This window comes from Silene latifolia, chromosome 10, assembly GCF_048544455.1.
Source record: "Silene latifolia isolate original U9 population chromosome 10, ASM4854445v1, whole genome shotgun sequence".
Taxonomy (NCBI): domain Eukaryota; kingdom Viridiplantae; phylum Streptophyta; class Magnoliopsida; order Caryophyllales; family Caryophyllaceae; genus Silene; species Silene latifolia.
Genome location: NC_133535.1, coordinates 141,058,609 through 141,079,778, shown reverse-complemented (window position 1 = coordinate 141,079,778; position 21,170 = coordinate 141,058,609). Strand labels below are relative to the sequence as shown.

Genomic DNA, 21,170 nt, shown 5'->3' with positions numbered 1-21,170 from the left:
TTTAGAGTCACTCAACCTTTGGTGTTTTAATACGAATTTCATCATCTATTATTCCACTTCCCTAATTTTAAGCAATTGATTTTGCTTAAAATCGTCTTATTTTGTTTACTTGACGGTGTTGAACAACAATTGGGGAATTTTAAGTTGTACTCTATTACTCCCTTTGTCTCAATCATTGATTTTCTTTGTGAAAGATTTAATCAAGGCAAACAAATGATTGAGACGAAGGAGTAGTAAATTACCGCTTAAAATTCACCATTGGAGGAATGGTGATGATTTTACGACATTTCCATTAATTCTTGACTAGCTATTTTCGGCATTTTTGGTTGATTTTTACGTGTCACAATGGACCACTCCACTACCTATATAAAATGCTCCATATTTGAAAGAGAGAAAACTTGAAAAGAAGAAGAATAATGGAGGAATATCCGTCGTCGGACTTGGAGCACGGCCAAATTGTCCCCGACACCGTTGGCGGCGAGGACGATTCCGACGAAACCGATGCATTTGATATAGTCACTACCAAGCATGCTTCTATTGAACGCCTTCGACGCTGGAGGGTATATCTTCCTTTTCTTAATTTCTTACTTGCATTTTTTATCGTCTTATTCCGAATGTAATTTAGTTCAGTTCAATTCAATTCAGTTCAGTTATTCAGTTTATTTTTATAACGAAAGAACATGACTTTAGTAACCTCCATCATTCTTTAGTATAAAAAGTTGAGTAAATTATCGACACTTACATTGTCGTTTTGGTACCTGAAGACGGTAACATTATACATCCTCTATTCGAATTTCCAATCACTTGTTATTTATTATATGGTGTCGCACTTATTTATTTACCTTTGTATTTGAGGATGCTTTTAATGTTGAATTGATTACCGATTTGCATGTTGGTGCACCCCGTAATTAAATGATTCCCTCCAAATTTATCAAAACATAAAAATTGAAGTTTAAAGTTATACCAAAATGTTTATTTTTCGTGATATAGAGATTGATATGATGAAGATTGAAGAGATAAGTGGATCACAAATGCCATGAATTGATTTTGACATTGAAAACTTGAGGAATTTCGAGTTGGATGAATGAAAATTAATGACAAATAGTGGGAAAAGGAGATCACAAAATCATGCATGTTACGGACATTTGTTTACCTTGGGTTTTGGCACATCAAAGGCAGTTGAGTGTGGAGGATTAAATTGTCCATTAAACGCATTCCTAAAATAGAAAGATAAACAATTGATTAAGACACCCAAAAATGGAATAGGTAAATAAATGACCGGGATGGAGGGAGTATGTTATAAGAGTAGGAGAACAGGGATAATGGTTAACTATATGAGCCATAAGTGATTTGTTGGAGTTTTGAAAATGGGTTACCTCCTTCGTCTCATTCATTTGTTTACGTTTTATATTCTTTGTGAGGAGTATTTTAACTAAAGGTAAACAAATGATTGAGAGTTGAGACGGGGGAGTGTTCATGATAGAGAAATGGAAACAATGGGGAAACTCTTTTCCTTCATTCCCTCTCCACTTCCCCTTTTTTTGCTGATTTGGTCTGTACCAGTTAAAATTAATGGGGAAACAATTTGGTCTGTACCAGTTAAAATGGCTTGATATCTGTAGTGTAGAATCAGTTCGTATCATATTTTGCTGATTGGAATAATATGAATTGTGATGCTTGATTGTGGCCAACATTATTAACTTATTGAATATTGTCACCTCTAGGAAGCTACACTTGTACTCAATGGTCACAGAAGATTCCGTTATACAACGAACTTGAAAAGAGAAGCTGAGAAGAAGGAAATGTTAAGGCAAATCAGAACAAGTGCTCAAGTCATACCAGTATGTTTTTGAACTTAAGCATCACTCTACTAACTTCTTTTGTGGCTGTTCTTTGGAAGAATAGGTGGGGCCATTCTAATTATTTTTCATCTTGTATTTATGCTATTTTAGGCAGCAGAACTTTCTGCAGTACTTTCACTCCATACGCCATACACGTCCCTTATGTCGGTCGATAATGATGAGGAAGACGTTTACAAGAAGAATACATTTAGAGGAAGAGGTACATTTAGAGGAAGAGTAAAATATGACCGTAAAAAAAAATTGCGTTCCTGGTATTTTAATTGCTGACCTCTGCTCGTTTAATGAATGGAACCCCCTCTGCTCATTTGTTATGAAACAATCAGGCTCAAAAGATGATATACATATGATAACTCCGACAGCCGGCTCAGCTAACCCCCATCCCTTCACCCCTGACTATGAAGTATCATTTTATAATTTTAGTTCTAGAAACACTTGTGCCTGTTTTCAAGTTAGTACTTCATCTAGTGGCAATGTGTCTTATGTCCGAATATTTGGGTACACAAGGTTCTGATCTCTTGCTTATTTCTATTTTTGGTTTAGTGGCATTTTTAAAACTTACTACCAGCTTTGTATATAGCATAATGTCTGAACTTTACTCGTGTTCTTAGGTAACCAAGAGCTTTCCGATTGCTTGTATGGAATTGAAAAGGAGACACTATTGGCTATCTCAAGAGAAGCTAATTTCTCAGCTCTACAGATGTTGGGCGGGGTAAGTCCATACTAATAGCCACAGACATTGGGTAGGATAAGTGCATACTCATAGTCACTTATGTAAATTCTTAGGGATAATGATTATACTTTGTCATATGTTCGCATTATGAGGTGTCCGATCACCAAGGACGTTCTAAAGGATGATTCATGTTAGCCGACCCCAAATTATTTTGGGACTAAGGCTCTGATGTGTTATTGTTGTTGTTGAATGATTATACTTTGTCGCTCTTAACACGCTGCAGATTACGATGTTTCATATTCTACTAATCCCGTTCATTAGTATCACTGATTTTGAGCAGACTTCTGCACCTAGGATGATGAACAAAATACGAAGATCCATTGCAAGTGATCAGTGGACTATGATGCATTTTTGCTCGATTTAGGCTCCAGCTTGTCATTTTAATAGCGCCTTTGTTGAATGTCCTCTTGAATTGACACTGTTAATTCTACTTGACTTTCAGATAAATGGATTAGCAGAAAAGCTTAAAACAAATTTGGAGAAGGGAATCCTACATATTGATGATGATGATCTGTTCCAAAGGAAATCTACTTTTGGTTCAAACTCCTATCCTGTGAAAAAAGGGCTAAGCTTTTTGGTAAGTTTTATTGTTTGGAAAACAATCGCTTCCGTTTTTTTGTTCCAAGTCATATGAATTCATAAGAGGTTCATTCCTGGTTTATTAATTTTTTTTCAATAGAGGCTTCTTTGGGAGGCATGCCAAGATCAGGCTTTATTGACATTGATAGTAGCTGCTGTGGCCTTGTTGGCTCTCGGCGTCAAATCAGAGGTTAGTTGGGGCAGAGGCTTCTAACTGCATGCATCTTTGTCTGTACTAATGACAGAGAAAGACGCTTAATTATGCAATAATCTTTATATGTACCTCGAGAAATTGTATATTATCCCATTATATTTCGCATAAATTTTCACTTTTATCTATCACAGGGGATAAAAGAAGGGTGGTATACTGGGGGAAGCATTCTGTTTGCTGTCACCACTGTTATTATTGTTATAGGTAAACTTTTGCTGCCATCTTTGTATGCGTGAATTGTTTACACGTGTAATTTGTGCTCTTAGCTGATTGATGCAGTAAGCCAGAAGAAGTGGAGAGTACTTCTGCCTCTTGATAATAGAAGGAGAAGTTCATTTCAGCCAACCAAACCATTTTACTTACTTTAGCAGTGCGACGAGTAAACATGATTACTATGATCAAGACCTTACATCATAAGACATACTCCGTACTATGCAATTACGGTATTTATATAGGGATTTAGCTGTTAATTGCTATCAGCTATTATTGCATCATATTAAGCCATATCATGTTCCTATTTGAGATTTAGTTATCGAATGTCAGGGCACCTGCAGAGACCAGAGATTAAGCAGTTCATATAAACAATAAATCTGCATAATAAGAGTCTTTTTATTTGCTTTAGGAAGATGAAATGTTAATTCATTTCGTTTCCATCTTGTAGCTATCAGTGACTACATACAATATCTTCAGTTTCAAAAAGTTGACAAGGAGAAAAGGAACATACATACAAAGGTATTTTTTTGAGCTCCTGGAAAAGTAGCAAAAGTTAATTACTTGTCTTAATAGCGAATTCTCAGAGTAACTGTTTTATGTCTTCTTTAACGCCAAGCAGAAGAAAATTTTCTGAAAATGGGGAAAAATATCGCATACTTTCCATATTTCCAATGGAGCCAAATAAAAGACTTACTACTCTTTGGTTTTGGATTACGATGAATAAATCAAAATGGCTCACTAAAGTGGTTGTGCTTCTTTCTCTTGTGAAGTCGTAGCCCTTCGATGAAGTTTTCAATGCAATTTTCATCTTGGGTCATTTGGAAACAATCTCTTTGTGTTGCTAACAACGAGGGTAAAGCTGCGAACATCCGATACTTTGCCATCTTAGCCCCCCCTCCCCTCCCAAATGCAATTTGCGGGAGCCATCGAGGCATTGTTGTTATCTTTCCTTAGATGTGGATTCAGGTGTATCTTTTTAATTTTTTTTTAATTTTTTTTTAAAATGAGGTGTCAATATTCCATTCCCAATGTTAGCTGTGTTGAGCAATGTTACTTAGACTCGTTTAGAGGTATCTGACGGATGCGTGTCCAAGCGTCGGACTCGATGAATTTTAGGAAAATTCTGCATGTTTTGGCTGAGAATGAGGTGTCCAAGTTTCATACCCGTGTCCGAGTGTCGGGTTTCAGACACAGGTGTGCAAGGGCAGAAGAAGAGTCGGAATAACACAGGCGTTAAGTATTTGACATAGGAATATGAGGTGAAGTGAATAGTTTGTGTCTTTGGGAAGGCTAGGTGGTAAAAGAGCTTCCAATTTTAAATGAACATTGTCTTTATATGTATTACAGGTGGTCAGAGGTGGTAGAAGCAAAAAGATTTCGATAGATGACGTTGTTGTTGGTGATGTTGTACCCTTGAAAATCGGTGATCAGGTGAATGAAATATTTTTTTCCCTCTTAACTTGTATTATTTATTTCTCACTATCTTGTGTTTAAATTTAAAAGCCTGGGTTACTTTAAGGTTTGTGCTGATGGAGTGCTAATCTCTGGTCATTCTTTAGCAATTGACGAGTCATTCGATACTGAAGAGTGCGAGATTGTAAGCTCTTGCAATATTCTTCTTTTGCTAAATTCACTGAACTACATTCTGGCGTCCATGTGACTCTTACTATTGATTTTTCCAGGTTACCAAGGATTCTAATTCACCTTTTTTAATGGCTGGTTGCAATGTAGCAGATGGCTGGGGGACCATGCTGGTAGATCTAAGCGTTTGTGTTGTCATATTTCTTTTATGTTTTATTTTCGTTAATAATGCAGATGAGAAAAAACCACACAAAACTTGGTATTTGCCTAATTCTAGACCATGTTAACTTCTAAATTTTTGTTTGTACTCTTTAGGTATGATGCTAAGTCTTTGAAGGTGTTAAATCACTGAAAGGCTCAGTCTTCTATCTGTTTAAAATTCAACCTTTTGTTCTCTAATTTCATATGGCCTTGGCATAAGTATAGATGAGAAGATCTTGTTCCAACTTTGCTTGAATTTTTTTTTCCCAAGTATAAAGAGAAGAATCAAGGGCGTTCTTAATGCAATCATTTTTTACCAAGGAGATTTTTCTGTAGATGATTGCAATAGATCTCCTGTATGTGTAAATATGGTGTGTTTAGGAAGTATATTTCATAAGATAATCTTATGAGTGAACTCTTTTGTATCTGTTTAGTTTTGTGGACTTCATACGTTTGCGTGATTGGGAAATGGTGCAAGTGTTTAGTTGACTGGTTGCACTGTCGGAGGGGTGGGGGTGGGAAGTGGACTGCACTACCATGCAATTTCCACATCATTTTCTACTAAGTTTACTAACCCTCTTTAAATTCAAAAAAGGTGGTGTTGCAAAAAAAAAAAAAAATTGAACGAAAATACAATATTCTTCTATATTTTCGCATTTTGGGGTGTGCGATCACCCATGGATGATTCTAAAGGATGATTCATGTCAACCGACCCCAAATCATTTTGGGATTAAGGCTCTGATGTTGTTGAAAATACAAATCTGAAAGGTTTTCCTACAAATCTATTCGCAAAAGAAAAAGTGTGCCTTATGTGCATGAGGCGCGCGCCTTTGTCTCTTGGCTTGCACCTTGTCATCACCAGCCCTCCTCACCTCGGTTTGCCTTACCCATTATGATTCTACGGTTTATAGGGTGTTGGAGATGAGTATATTAGCACCTCATTAAAATTTCAGTGATTTAGCTTGAAAGAGGTCACCAATGTGGGTATTAACACTGTGTAGGGTATTAATATCGCCTTACACCTTACACTTACATCTTTATTTATTTATTTTTGTACAGTCTCGCTAAAAAAGTGAATCTCTTGTTTATTGTATCAAATTTTATATTGCAATAACATTTTTTTTCTTTTTAATTGCATAAAGGTCACCAATGTTGGGATGAACACTACGTGGGCTTCGCATATGACAAATTTGCCAGTAGACACTGATGAAGAAACACCTCTCCAGGTGAGTTGTTTCTAAGATATACTAGTATGTCACAACAAAAACCTTATTTGTTTCTTCTGTTTGTTCTTTGGGTTAGAAACTATTATTTTCCAGGTTCGACTGAATGGCCTAGCAACTGTTATCGGTAAAGCTGGATTATTAGTTGCTTTTGTCGTCTTGATGCTTCTGCTTGCAAGGTAACTTGGTTATAGCTTACTTTTCTTCTCAATTACACATGGAAGTAGTGATTTCGATTGTAATCCATTGCCCGGTTCAGATACTTCACCGGTCACATGAGTGCTGTCGGAATGCCACACTTCAAGGCAGGAAAGACAAGCCTTAGTTCTGCTATAGATGGAGTTATTAAGATTACGACTGCTGTGGTATGTCCAACTTCCAAAAATGCCATTTGTTTTGTGAATGTGATATGCCTGACTTTATAGGGTTCACGTCTGTACATTGCAGGTCACTATTGTGATTGTTGCTGTAGCTGATGGTCTTCCCTTGGCTATCACCTTAACGTATGCATACTGCTTGTTGCCATTTTATCTTCCCTGAATTGCCCTTTCTATATAAACATATTTATCTCTGTATTGAATCTTATATTCTGATGTTCGAATGCTTTTGTAATCCTCTTTTACTAAAATTTGTCTAATTAGCTACGCAGAAAGAGGCCTGACAGTTACAGGATTAATATTTATGTCCAGTGATTTGCTTGGTGAAATTTAATAACATTCTGTACAATAAAAACTCAAGGATTTTTTTATCCACACTTCTAAAACCCAAAAATAGGAATTTTGAGGGATAGTTTTCACAGAAAATATGCATGTTAGGCTTACTCTTATCATCTTGACTGGTGGAAGGTGGTAAGCTGGTAATGGAGTGTTTTTATTTCGTAATTGCTAAATCCTACACACAATTACTATATCCTACAAACTTTGCCTCTTTTCTCGTCCACCACTACCCTTCATCTTATAAAAAAAAAACAAAAAAAAAAAAAGCCCAAACATCCCAGCCCGGGGCCCCGGACAGTTGGAAGGTAGATAGTAATGTTTAGTAATGGTGATATATGAACATTATGAAGTAAAGATAAAGGGTGCTCATTCTAGTCTTGTCCTTAGTGGGATTTCTGTGGATCACACTTGCCTCGATCTCTCACTTTCACTTGGTTCAAGTTTTCTATTGCTGCTTTTGCATTTCCCAGGCTGTCATTTTTTTTTTCTGGATTTTGAAGTTGGTTTGTGTGACAATCTGCACATTTCGACCCCTTATGATATAATTTTATGCACCTTAGTAATATTTTCATGTACTTCTCAGAATCATACTTAAAGGGGTCTTCTTGCGTGTTGATCCACGCTTCTTGACATCAGTTTTTGTATAAGCTTTTAGGCTTTAGGAAAACATATCGCTATTCTGCGCAATACCCGATCAGTGTTTCCTCTCACAAGATGTGTATTACGATTTACGAGTATCAAATTACCCTATTCCAGAGGCGCTAGTCAATAACAATCCATTTTCTATTACTCACTGCTTGTTTTCAATACTAGCAATCTTGTGATTACTTTCTTTTATCGCTTTCGTGTCTCGGATGTTGACAATCAAGACTATGATTCCTGGCACACAGTCACCGTCCCGAGATCTTGCGGATAATACTAACGGGTGATACCTCACTAGTACGTTACCCTTTAACTTGCATCCTTGTTGGAAGAGAAGCAAGGGTACACTTCAGTTTCAGATTCAAAACCCAAGACAATGACACTTTGCCATCTTAGCTTGCTACTCTATCAGATATATTGATGCGTAGTGTTGCTGTATTTTTCATCACCCCTGCCCTTCTAAAACAGGCAAAGTGTCTTATTTATTTTTTCAATCTATTGACAGACTTGCTTGCTTCGCGAAAAGAATGTTGAGGGATAAGGCTTTGGTTTGTATCTCAATGCTCCAAAAAGTCTATTATTTCTTTCCTTTTCATGATTTTTTTAAAGCAAGCCTTACTGCACTACAGGTGAGGCGGCTTTCGGCATGTGAAATTATGGGTTCAGCTACCACCATATGCTGTGATAAGACAGGAACTTTGACTAAAAATCAGGCAAGACTTTGTTTTGCTATTTATAGTGTTATGATTGGTGTGCTGTATAGTAAGCACACTGAAGTGCATTGAACCGGATTTGCTATGCTGCAAGCCTGCAAGTTTATGCATAGTAGTCCACATAAATTCTCTTCTCATTATTTTAATGCTCAAGAGTAGAGGTCTTCGTTTGGGGGTGTTTGGCTTCTTTTGTACTCCCTATTTATACAATCATATTAAGTGAAATCCTTTGAAGCTTTACATTGAATAGAGATCTATTGTTCTTTAATGATCTATCTTACATTTTTGTCTCCTTTTTTTTTATTAAATCATCTTCAGATGAATGTTATGGAGGCTTATGCAAGTGGGAGGAAACTTGATCCACAGAATAGCGGTTTATCGCCAGTGTTGTCATCTTTGCTGCTTGAGGGCATTGCACAGAATACAACTGGCAGCGTGTTAGTGTCTGAGGTAACTAGCTCATGAGAATCCAGTAGCATGTTAGTAACTCTGTATCAGTTTTTTTTTAAATGCTCCTGCTTTGTGACCACCTTTGTTGAGGGAAAAAAAAGAAATTAGCAACTCTGTATCATTTTTGCTTGATGTGACTACCTTCGCTGCTATGTCATTTCCTGATAGCCAATGAGTTAATCATGCAACATTTACAAGTTAGAATAATAAGAAAGGTTTTTACTGTCAGTACCTAAGAGAGATGTTTGGAATCTAGAATAGGAAGAAACCTCAACGAAACACCGTAGACAGTTACGTCTATCATCAATGGTAACATTTTTGTCAAGTTGAACTTTTAATTTGTGATTTGAACCATTTGTTTCGCCAGGATGGAACCGATGCTACTGTCTTTTCACCAACTGAGAAGGCCATCCTTTCTTGGGGTAAAGAGGTACCTATCATCCAAAACACCGATAGTTCAAATCTTTAATGTTTTAAAAACTACTTACAGTTATATCTAATCATGTGTTTGTTTGATTTATTGAATAAAAATTTTCAGCTAGGCATGAATTTTGATGCTATAAGATCAGAGACTGCGATTATCCATGCTTCCCCGTTCAAATCAGAGAAAAAACGAGGGGGTGTTGCAGTTCAAGCTGTAAGTTTCATATGATATGACTTGAATAATGATTAATGCTTTAAAATGTCTACTTTTATTATTACTAATATTAAGCTATATCTATTGTTTTTGGACTTCATTTATTAAATAATCAAAAGACATGTTATAAGACGAGCATAAGTAGGGGACTGGTCAAAGAGTGTTTCACAGTTAAATGCTACTAACCTTTTTTATTTCCCGTCCCAACATGTGATCAGCCTGGTTCTGAAGCCCGTATACATTGGAAGGGAGCCGCTGACGTTGTCTTGGCATCGTGCAATAGTTATATGGATGAAAACGATCAAGTGGTTCCAATGACTGAGCAAAAGGTTTGAAGTAGAATTATGGGACAAAAGAATTTTCCTTAAATGTGTGTCCCTTGATTCTGATCTTCTGTTCACGGAAACAATAATGTCTTGATAGGTGGAAATATATACAGGTTGTCTCTAAGCAGGGACATGCAGAAATATCTTTATTTTTGTTTGTTTTAAAGTGGCACCCATTCTATGCAGTTGGATTTCTATAAGAACGCTATTGAGCAGATGGCTTCACAAAGTCTTCGCTGTATTGCCATAGCATACCGATCTTGTGAGTTCAATAAGGAGCAATCAGAACTTTCACAGTGGGTGTTGCCAGAGGATGAGTTGATTTTGCTGGCTATTGTTGGTCTAAAGGTGTTTTTGTTTTTTGGATCTTTCTTAGTCCACTGTGAATTAGTAATTTGAAGATTCATTTTTTACTGGTGCTTGCCTTAAGGGCTCTAGGATCAAACTATCATATGCTCCAAGCACACAACCTTTTCTTCTCGAACCACATAAACTATCCATTTCTATTTTCTCCTCAAGTTGCTGTGAGTTGAATCACGATATTATTTGTAGGATCCTTGCCGTTCAGGAGTCAAAGACTCAATTGAGTTATGCAAGACTGCCGGTATCAAGGTATAGTTACTTTCCAGTGGGAATGATTTTCTATATGAAGCAGAAAGGATTTAAAAGCTTGTCTATATGTGTGTAAATAATCTACTTTGTTTTCTTCAGCGAGATAGCGTGCTCAAGGTCTTCTCAATCTAAGTACAGCTTTCACATTTACTCTATGTCTGGTGCAATAAGTTGATGCTCTGATAATATATTATATGCAATTACTGGAATTATATTACTCATATCTTGTTAGCCTCATCAATGGGACTAATTGAGTTATCCTATAGATAGGTAATACCTGTGCAATCTACTTCTCTTTTTTTTTTTTTTACATGAGATACACATGTAACTGTAACTCTGTAAGGTGTCACGACTCACGGTTGCAATAACTCACAAGTAGGGCATGTAGCTTAGACCAGAATTCTGTTAGAAACTAATAACAGAAAATAGGACACCTCATCACTAGTAGTTACTCCCTCTGTCCCGGTCATTTGTTGTCCTTTTCCATATTGGGGTGTCTCACTTATTTGTTGTCCTTTCTATTTTAAGAATGAACTTGATGAGCAATTTGATCATTCACACCCAATTTGTTCCACTTGTCACTTAGTAATTGGCTCCTTCCTCTTTCCTTGGTCTTTGTGCCAAAACCAAAGGACAACAATTGACCGGGACGAAGGGAGTATATAAGTAACTGGTGGGTTGTATCCGCCAGTTTGTGTAAATAACGTATTAGCTGTAATTCATTTCTCATTCTAAATTCATTACAAATTCTCTTCCCTAAATCTCCATCGTAAGCATTCGACATTTCGTTGATTGACAAACATTCAATAAGAAGGAAGTTCAGTTGTTTTCTCTGAATGGACAAATCTGCTTCTTCTATGATTTCTTCGACTTTGATCATAAAAATCGTTATCTTTTCTGGTTTATACCATTGCGTAAGGTTGGCCTTTTTCTTTATTGGGAAATGTACTTCTCCAGTTAGCTGCCTGACCCATAATCACTTCTTTTTATTTGAACTGACTATATTGGAATTTTACTGGTTATAGATGCGCATGGTTACTGGTGACAGTCTCATGACTGCAAAAGCTATAGCTTTGGAATGTGGAATCCTAGCATTGGATTCAGATGCTTTTGAACCCAATCTGATCAACGGAGAGTCATTTCGTAACATGTCAGAAAAAGAAAGGGAAAACATCGCAGAAAAAATTACAGTATGCACTTTTGGCCTCATTATTATATCCCTGTAGTGTCTGCTTCTGCTTTATTGAGCTGGGAAAAAAAATCTGCCTTTGATTGAAGAGAATGGCAAAACAATAGGATGGATAATCACCTGGATAAAACTGGTCATTTCTTTTAAAAAAATGGTGACAGGTAATGGTGAATTCTTCACCCAGTGACAAGTGTCTTCTCATCAAACATCTGAAAAAGGGGGATCATGTTGTTGCTGTTGCTGCTACTGGAGATGGGACCAATGATGCCCCAGCATTGAGGGAGGTATGTTGTATTCTGAAACTATGATTGAGGATCTATATCAATCATTTGTGTATTATGTATGAAGGCTTGTTTGAATCGACTCGAATTCTCTTATCAACTTTAACTAGTTGTCGTGTTCAATCCTAGTCTGTGCGAGGCCGCACCTTTCTTCCTAGCGTATGTGTTTTATTCTTGTAGTCAAAGTGTCCCACAGTAATGCAACGTCTTACTAAGTTTTTTTTTTCTCCTTCACTGGCTCATAACTATATATCTTCTTTTTCTTTCAGGCAGATGTTGCCCTTACAATGGGTATCGCGAGTACAGAAGTAGCGAAAGATAGCTCAGATATCGTCATCTTGGACGATGATTATTTTGCTTCAGTTGTAAAGGCAAGTGTTACTAGTGCATGGCTGATGGAATAACGTAATACAGTAATACGTTGATCACAGTTGCCTAGTATTCGAGTCTGTTGTGAAATACTCCCTCCTATTCAACTAGTTGTTTACGTTTCATTAAAACTCCTCACAAAAGAATAAAAACGTTAACAATTAGTTGAATAGGAGGGAGTATCATATAGGAGTATTATTCTTGATAAAAGAATTTCAATATATTTGTAGAGAAAAAAATGCATTTGCTTCTTTTGGGGTGATTTTATAATACCATGGGACAGCAGAGGGCACTGTATAGTCCATTTATCGTGAACACAATCGCGAACATGTTACTCATGGGCACATCGTTTCAGAGTATATGTTCAGCTGATTTGTCTTTGATGCTAAACATATTTATTGAAATGTGTATGTTTGCTACAATGAAGCTTAACGGCATATTTTGTTTATTTGCTTCTCGATTCTGCCTCTATTCGGAAATATAAATTGGTTCTGAAACATTACGTTTATTATAAACTTGTTCAGATTGTTCAACGGGGTAGATCTGTATATGCAAACATTCAGAAATTCACCCAGTTTCAGCTTACAGTTAATGTGGTAGCCCTTACCATAAATGTTACTGGTGCATTTTCCACAGGTGATGTCCCATTGAACTGTGTACAGGTAGTTGTTCTTCTTGTTCTTTAAATTCTTTTTCGGTCATTGTCCTTTACTTTCTAGTCTTTAATGTGATCATTTATTGATATGATCTTCTGTTCTTTTGTATTTTGTTTCTCTGGTTTAGCTTCTCTGGGTCTATCTGATGACATATACTCTTGGAGCTCTAGCATTGGCTACAGAACCTCCTACAGATAATCTTATGCGAACGCCACCTGCTGATCCAAGGTTCCTAATCCTATTTTTATTCTCATTCGGTTACTAACACGATGCTTCTGTTTAATCTCCTGAAGTTCTTCATCCTGGGAATTTCTAGAGCTTACGATGGCCCTTGACAATTTGTAGTCTGCAAACATTTTTTTTATAGATAGGGAAAAGATATAAACTTTTATTTGTGGCTTTTTGAAGTGTGTCCACCTCTATTTGCACCTGTGATTGCATAGTTTATGCCATATTTACACTTCCCTGCGGAAGAACATCACAGGCACTGTTTAGTGATTACTGTTTAATCTGTCACACTTGAATCATTGAAGGAGTATGTTCACCTTTTTTTTGGTGTAGAAGTGCAGATGCTTATTGACTGAGAGGAGACTCAAATGAGAGGCCTGAGAGTTGACTTTTGCTGTAAAAAAATTTCTGGTGATTTTGTAGTTACTAGAGAACATAAAACATCATTATTGGTGAAGATTTTAAGACAAAAATGCAAGATTATATAGCTATGCACTTATACCTTGTATGTGTATTTTGTTCACAGGGAAGTTATTACAGATGTTATGTGGAGGAACCTACTGATACAGGTGCGCTTATCAGTGACCGTCTTGGTTGCTCCCTGCAAGATCTCAGATGCCTTGTGAAATGATTAGATGGATACTAAGTTTTTAATTGAGTGTATTATGACGCTCGTCCGTGCTTTTGGAACTGTAGGTTGTTTATCAGGTGGTCGCCTTGCTCGTTTTCAAATTTAAAGGTCAAAATATCTTTCATCTTCAGCATGAGGCATTTGAGCCTTCTGACAAAATTATGAACACGGTGATCTTCAATACGTTTGTCCTTTGTCAGGTAAGAAGGCCTATAGGCCAAAACTCTACATTCCCGCTTAAAATCGCTCTACTAACGCAATTTTTAGACCCCTATCAAATCAATGGTCGCATTTCGTTTTAAAATTATTTGTTGGTCCTTATTAAGTGTAGCCATATAATTGACTCTTGGTGCACATGGGCATGAGAAGGGGCACAAGTATAGGACCCTTTCTAGTGTTCAAAAAAGGTTAAATGTTCATGATTTGTTGATTTGCCTGGACGAGAGCAAAAAGTGTGTCAAAAACTGTGGAGGCTTTATAAGTAACATCTCTTTTGGGGAGTATGGAATAAATTTTAGGGATTTTACATTGTTGCATATATTTTCTTTTTCCTGTTCCCGTCCTATAGTTATATAGTATCTGTTTGTATGGGTAAAGATATGAAGTTGAAGTTTTAATCTCCTTGTCATTCTAACCATTTCTTGACTGTTTGCAGATATTCAACGAGTTCAATGCTCGTAGGTTAGACCAGGTGAATATATTTGAAGGTATCACCAGACACCGCCTTTTCATGGTTACTGTGGCTGTAACTCTGATACTCCAGGTCAGGCTTCTGATAAACTGTATACATGTAGCTATCTAAAATTGGGGAATTATCATGATCAATCTGAACTTATCTCTGCTTTTCTGCTTGCTTCTCTTAATTGGCAGATCATCATAATCGAGTTCTTTGGGAAGTTTGCATCAGTTGTACGGCTGAGCTGGCAGTTATGGTTGGTTTGTCTTCTTATCGGATTTATCAGGTAAAAGTTCTTTTCGCTTCAGACATTCCTGTAAATTTACACTTCTCTTTGTCGTAATCATCACTGTAGGTCTCCTGTAGCTTAAAATCCCAGAACATGAATTGTTTTGCATTTTGATGCTAGTTAAACCTGGGTTTGACCCCTCCGGCCTCCGCATTAAAATTTCTCTTGTAATTTCCCTGGTAGCTCTAGATGACAACTGACATTTAATTTTCACTTGGCTGTAAACCAGTTGTCCACTTGCCGCCTTGGGGAAGTTGATACCAGTACCCAAGTCTCTTCGGAACACCATTTGGATGCTCTTTCCGTTATGTGTGCCATGTTTTGCCCCAAAGTCTCGACACCGAGCTAGAAACTTCCATCGTGAATCCAGCTAACTACATCAAATTTATGAACCGTATAGTCTAGGAATGGTTAGATCTATACAGCAATACAGAGGATCTCAACTGCTCTGGAGAGTTACTTTAGGATCGCAAATTTCCGTGGCAGTTGTAAACTTCCATTTAGGATTTTTCATTCTGAGTGTGCATAATAGAGTATTAGAGTGTTCATGGACGACCTTTTTGTTACCTTTACGTGGTTGAGTCACTGGAATGTACTGAATTGGTTCAGACGGACAAAAACTGAAAATGTAGCGAATTCAATGAAATGAGGTACTTCCCAGCATTACAACTGAACTAGTTTTAGACCCGTGCATGGTTGTTTTTAAAATATTATGGTGATTTTTTTTTTGGATTTTTAATATTTTATTTTTATCAATATAAGTATTTGTTATGTATTACAATGGTTATTTTTATCAATCAGTATAATTATTACGGTATTTTTTTCCGATCTTTAAAATTTTCATTTCAGTAATATTTTTGCGAAATCTTTTATACCTATATTTATTATGTTGTTTCTTAGTTATTAAATTTACTTAGTTAATGATACATTAAGAACTAGTTTTAAACCCGTGTAAAATTGCACGGGTATGTATTTGGGCCGGTATTAATGTTTTTGGATGTATATTTGTTTTTGCATTTCTATTGTACTTATCTAGTTGGTCTAAATCAACGATTTACATAATTAATGTTTAAATTTGTTACAAACACATGTTGACATGCACTGGTTTATGAGGAAATAACGTAATCTACTCTTGTAAATAAAAATTGCATGCATAAAAAACTTTACATCCGGATAAAAGAAATATAATCTAATAATCAAGTTTAACATATGCAAGTTATTCTAAAAATTGAAAAATTTCATGATACACTACATTAGTAGTGCATAATGGCTTGTAAATTAAATTAAAATTTATTTGTTTTTCTAGAGTAAAAAAAAATTAAAATTTGCTTTAAATGCTAGTTGAAGACTAAATTAACTCGGTTGCCTATCATTGTCGCCTACCATTTTCTGTGTGCGCGGCTGTCGGCTGATAGTTAAGTTGCCGAGTTTTATATTCCAAGTAAATACTCCGTCATGATTGATTTTTTAAACAAAATTTTTGTACCATTTAGTTTTACAAAATTATGTTGTGATGTTGTTGCTACATGGTACAATAGTATTAACCAAAATACATGAATATTTTATAATCCAAGTAAATACTCCGTCAAGATTTATTTTTTTTTAAAAAAAAATTATTGTAGCATGTAGTTTTAAAAAATTATGTATGTAATTCATTTGCGTTTTATGTTCTATCATGTATATACATGTAATTCCTTCTCGTAATTATGTAATTTTATTATTATTTAATTTTGTTTTAAAAATTATGTATTCAATTTTATTTACTCCCATTTGTAATTCATTCTGCGTATATGTTATTAATTTTATTTACACGGAATGTATAAAATTATTTCATAATATTAATTCATAGAATTTTTTCATAATATTATTTCATAGAATTTGTTGCAAGACAGAATTTATCGCATGTTTTGTTTTTAAAGACGGAAATCTGAAGAAATAAATACATTGCACACTAACGGATCCCACCATAACTTGAATTTCCAAAAAAAAAAAGGTTGCATTAATGACGTGGCGCGCTGAGGGTTGAGTATTGTCTTTTGTATTAATATAGATAAGATTAGTGAAGTCAGAAATTAACGGATCAAAATTTATGTAAGTGATGGTAAGTAGTGGTGGGGTCAAAAGTCTCTCTTTATATCCTTAATTTAAGCAGCCAATCAGGAGTCTTAAAAAGACTCGGCTTTTATATAATGTAGATTTGAATAATGAATACATGACTTTCTTAAGTACTCCGTGATATTTAATTCACATCATATTTTTTAAATACTAGTATAGATCGCATGCAGTCATTCCAAAATGATTTTGACATTTTTTTAGTAACATATCTATATACGAGACGATGTTGATAAATCTTATCATCAATTTTAAATAAACAAATCTAGATTGATGTTACTCCTACAACACAATTCTTTTGCTTTGTTGCTCTTCATTTCGAGTACTAATTTTCATATGAGACGAGTTGACGAGACATCACATAATGGGTGTTTTATTTTTCGTAATTATTTTTCCCTTTCGATCTAGTCGAGATATTAATCGTTTTATTCTAGTTTAGACTAGGTCCTTTTTATTACTAATCCTTTGCTTGAGTGTCGTAGGTTCTTCTTTGCATGGTTAGGAGGAACCGAAGAGGTCCACCACTCGAGATTGATCTCGAAATTGAAGCCACTGCTAGAAGACTCAACGCTCTACGAAGAAGGGGGTTGATAGAAGTACCAATTGTTGGAGAACCTTTAGTAGTGGAAGGTGTTTTAGAAGAGTAGGTTCATCAAGAGTTCTTTGAGAATCCGTTTGGAATTCCCGTGGAAGCAACTATGGCCGGAGTTCCTATGAGAGACAATTTGGCTCCCAAGACGATAGTCAACCCAAGTATTGTCAAACCACCAATACAAGCTTACAACTTTGAGGTGAAGGGTACGTTACTACAATTAGTCCAAGGGAATCAATTCGGAGGAGGTGCAACCGAAAACCCCAACGAACATATAAATGATTTCTTGGATAGTTGTGAGATGTACAAGGATTAGTTACTTGATAAGATTGATCATAAAACGGTACGTTACTTGATAAGATTGATCATAAAACGGCTAAGGAATTGATTGAAGAAATGGCATCTAGGACTTTCCATTGGAACAATGATCAACACAAGAGAAAAAGGAAGGCAAGTGTCGAATTGGCAAACAATTTGGAAGTCAAGGGTTTGATCGAAGAACTAAAGCAACAAGTAGCCTTATTGAAATCTAGCAACACACTCAACCCAATGAATGCCCCTTGATGGTGGGAGAAGCAAATTGCATGGTGTGGACAGTGGGGGGCCCACGGGGGCGCTTGGGAGGAAGAGAACAAGCGTTTGCATTTTTGTTGGAGTCGCCACCAATTTTTATGGGAAATTGGAACCGTTCGAATACCTCGTGCCATGTCAAAACACAAAGTAGAGACATGAACACCAAGAACTCGTTACCCTTAGCATTCTATGTCTAGAATGACTCTCGTGGATGTCAATGAACACGGATGTTCACAGAGATCTGGAGTAAGGGGTGAGGGTACGTATTAGGAAGCTCTTTTGATCGAACACCTAATCCCGCCCGCCTCGATAGCGGCCTCTACTAATGATTAGGGAAGTTATTCGTACTTGATATATCGTCGATTATATGCATGCAATGCAACATCCAAGTTTTAATTCTAACATATGAAAATTAACTAAGTCGGTTAACACGTAATTTAACATACAATTGGGTCGAAGTAGGATTTAATGCTCAATTACATGTGAAAACATACAAATGGCATAAAACGCAATGATAAATCCGATAGGAAAATTACAATAATTACAATGGATTAGGCGATTTATGTCGAAAATACCTTTAAAACGGATAATTTGAGAAAAAGAATAAAAGAATGAAATAACGAACAAAACAGAAGGTGATAATACGAATAATAGTTAATTATACGCAGACTAATTAAACTAAGTCAAGCAACAACGGAGTTCAGAGACAAAACTCATCCTGGAAGAGGCGCAGCAGAGCTGCGCCCTCTGGAAGAGGCGCAGCAGTTGATGCGTCTGTTCCAAGGGTGAGTTCTGGCTGTGAAGCCGGAACTGCAAATCGTGAATATTAATTGGTTAATTTAAGGATTTATTATGATTTCAACTCGGATGAAAGTGATTAATGGGTTATTTACATGTGAATGGGTCATAAAAGCAATAAAACATGGATGAGACGGAATAAAGATGAATTAATTACATGAACGAACGATTGATTAATGACATGGGTGAACGGAATAGACTAAACATGATGAATTGATGACAAATTATGACGAACAACGGATGAAAATATATCAAAGGTCGAATTCCAGAAACTCAATATGAACAAATCGAATTTCTACAACCCGGATTGAATTTAATGACGAAAACCCGCAAATATGAGATTATAAGGGATTTAAGTCGAATTTAAACGATGAATTAAACATGTGAATGAATGATAAATAATAGATATGAAATTATTAGACTATTGTATGTCAAAGAATTGAGGAACAAACGAAAACAAATAAACACGAACGAATTACAGAAGACGAAGGAAGAAGAAAGGAAGCAGGAACTGCGGCAGCCTTACGAAGAGGCGCAGCAGGAACTGCGCTCCTTCGAAGAGGCGCAGCAGTTGCTGCGTCCTTTCTCGACGGTTTGTCTTCTGGAAATCTTTAAAAAGGGTTTTAAACAAAGGGTTTTAGAAATCGGTTTTAAAAAGGTATTCTCGACATAAACCTTACAATATGATAATACAAAAAAATAAATAAAGAAGGATTTACATCCTCAGACTTACATGTTTGACGAAACGAGAAGGACTAAGTTATCGATTAGCGATGCTCGACTCGAACTATGATGCAAATACGAAAGTGCCCTCGTAAGAGGAAAACAATTAAGATTAATTAAGTTGATTATGGTGGAGTTGGTCAAATTGGTCGGTCATGCAAACGAGGCTGGTACTCAGAAGGATCCGAACTTACGTGGTCGAAAGTTCAAGCACGTAGACGCCAAAAAGTAAGAACAAAGGTCTAGAATGCAAAGGAAGAAGAAAAGGGCGGACACTCGCGTGAGAAATATGAGGAGCGAAGGCTCCTATTTATACTAATCACGTAAAGGAATTAGGGTTTCGGAGACTCTTTGGAAGTGAATCTCGGAAAGATATGAAAAAGATACGAGAAATACGCAGAAAAGGGCCTGGGAAGAGGCGCAACAGCCACTGCGTCTCTTGGAAGAGGCGCAGCACCTGCTGCGTCTGTTCCCAAGGGGGTTTCCTCCTGCAGAAGAAAGATCTCCGTGTTTGAGTTATGGTAGGACGGAAATAATTCGGTTTTCCTTAATATCTTATGTGAATATTACGGGAAATTGTATACCAAAAGATAAAATTTATGAAATATGGAATAGAAATATCCGGAACATTCCAGAACATTCTGACTCGGGATTTACGGTTATCAGAAAATGGAGACGGTTTTAGGCCCGGACTCCGAATATACTCTAATTACTGTCAAAACGACCGTATCGGGACGTAGATGACAACTAAGAGGTAGACATTAATATTTGAGCAATCACTTGACGATAATCTTACGAATTGTCACAAATCGTTCCGCGTACCAAACATGCGGCCCAATCATCACCGGGTGGTTTGCGGGAGGTGCAGAAATGAGGTATCTACACATGGAGCAAGTGAATACTGTGTGAGAATCAAGCCCGGCTAGACAAGCTTTCAACAACAATCAATATCATCACGGAATGAGAGCCCACCCAAACTTCTCTTATGGATCACAAAATGTCCAAGACCCCACTTTCCAACAAAAGCAACAATTCACATTCACTTTCCAAGCCCCAAAGCAAAATCAGACCTTTAACCAAGGGCCACCCGGATTTCAAGGGAGAAGCTTCCAACCAAGACCACAATTTCAATCACTTAACCAACCAATCACACAATCCGTCCAACAAACCACCCAACCAACATTTCAACAAAACCAACCACCTCTCCAACAACAAGCACAACCAAAGTTGGAGCTCATGATGGAGCAATTGATGACCAACCAAAATCTATTCATTACTAGCTCAAATCAAAAGCAAGAAGAGACCACATCCTCAATTAACAAATTGAGGAGTCAAGTGCAAGCATCTCAAAAGATAA

At 36.6% G+C, this 21,170-nt stretch overlaps 1 protein-coding gene across 3 annotated transcripts; it reads left to right on the top strand.

The window, feature by feature from the left end:
• Positions 1–352: 352 nt before the first annotated feature.
• Positions 353–15,678, top strand: LOC141606049 (calcium-transporting ATPase 8, plasma membrane-type-like). Of its 3 annotated transcripts, XM_074425031.1 has the most exons (33): positions 353–560; positions 1,725–1,841; positions 1,953–2,061; positions 2,471–2,571; positions 3,035–3,169; positions 3,272–3,361; positions 3,517–3,586; positions 4,044–4,114; positions 4,943–5,026; positions 5,115–5,192; positions 5,278–5,349; positions 6,520–6,603; positions 6,697–6,779; positions 6,860–6,965; positions 7,048–7,103; positions 8,464–8,506; positions 8,588–8,671; positions 8,990–9,121; positions 9,489–9,551; positions 9,660–9,758; positions 9,977–10,087; positions 10,271–10,432; positions 10,637–10,696; positions 11,722–11,886; positions 12,047–12,169; positions 12,436–12,537; positions 13,060–13,197; positions 13,319–13,419; positions 13,946–13,988; positions 14,116–14,250; positions 14,706–14,813; positions 14,921–15,012; positions 15,245–15,678. In XM_074425031.1, exons 1-33 carry the CDS (start codon positions 417–419, stop codon positions 15,387–15,389), a joined length of 3,306 nt encoding a protein of 1,101 aa, XP_074281132.1. In that variant the 5' UTR covers positions 353–416; the 3' UTR covers positions 15,390–15,678. The 3 variants fall into 3 exon arrangements, with proteins under 3 accessions (XP_074281132.1, XP_074281133.1, XP_074281134.1); XM_074425032.1 differs by lacking the exons at positions 353–560; positions 1,725–1,841; positions 1,953–2,061 and adding an exon at positions 2,213–2,366; XM_074425033.1 differs by lacking the exons at positions 353–560; positions 1,725–1,841; positions 1,953–2,061; ... (2 more) ...; positions 3,272–3,361; positions 3,517–3,586 and adding an exon at positions 3,679–3,825.
• Positions 15,679–21,170: the final 5,492 nt, after the last annotated feature.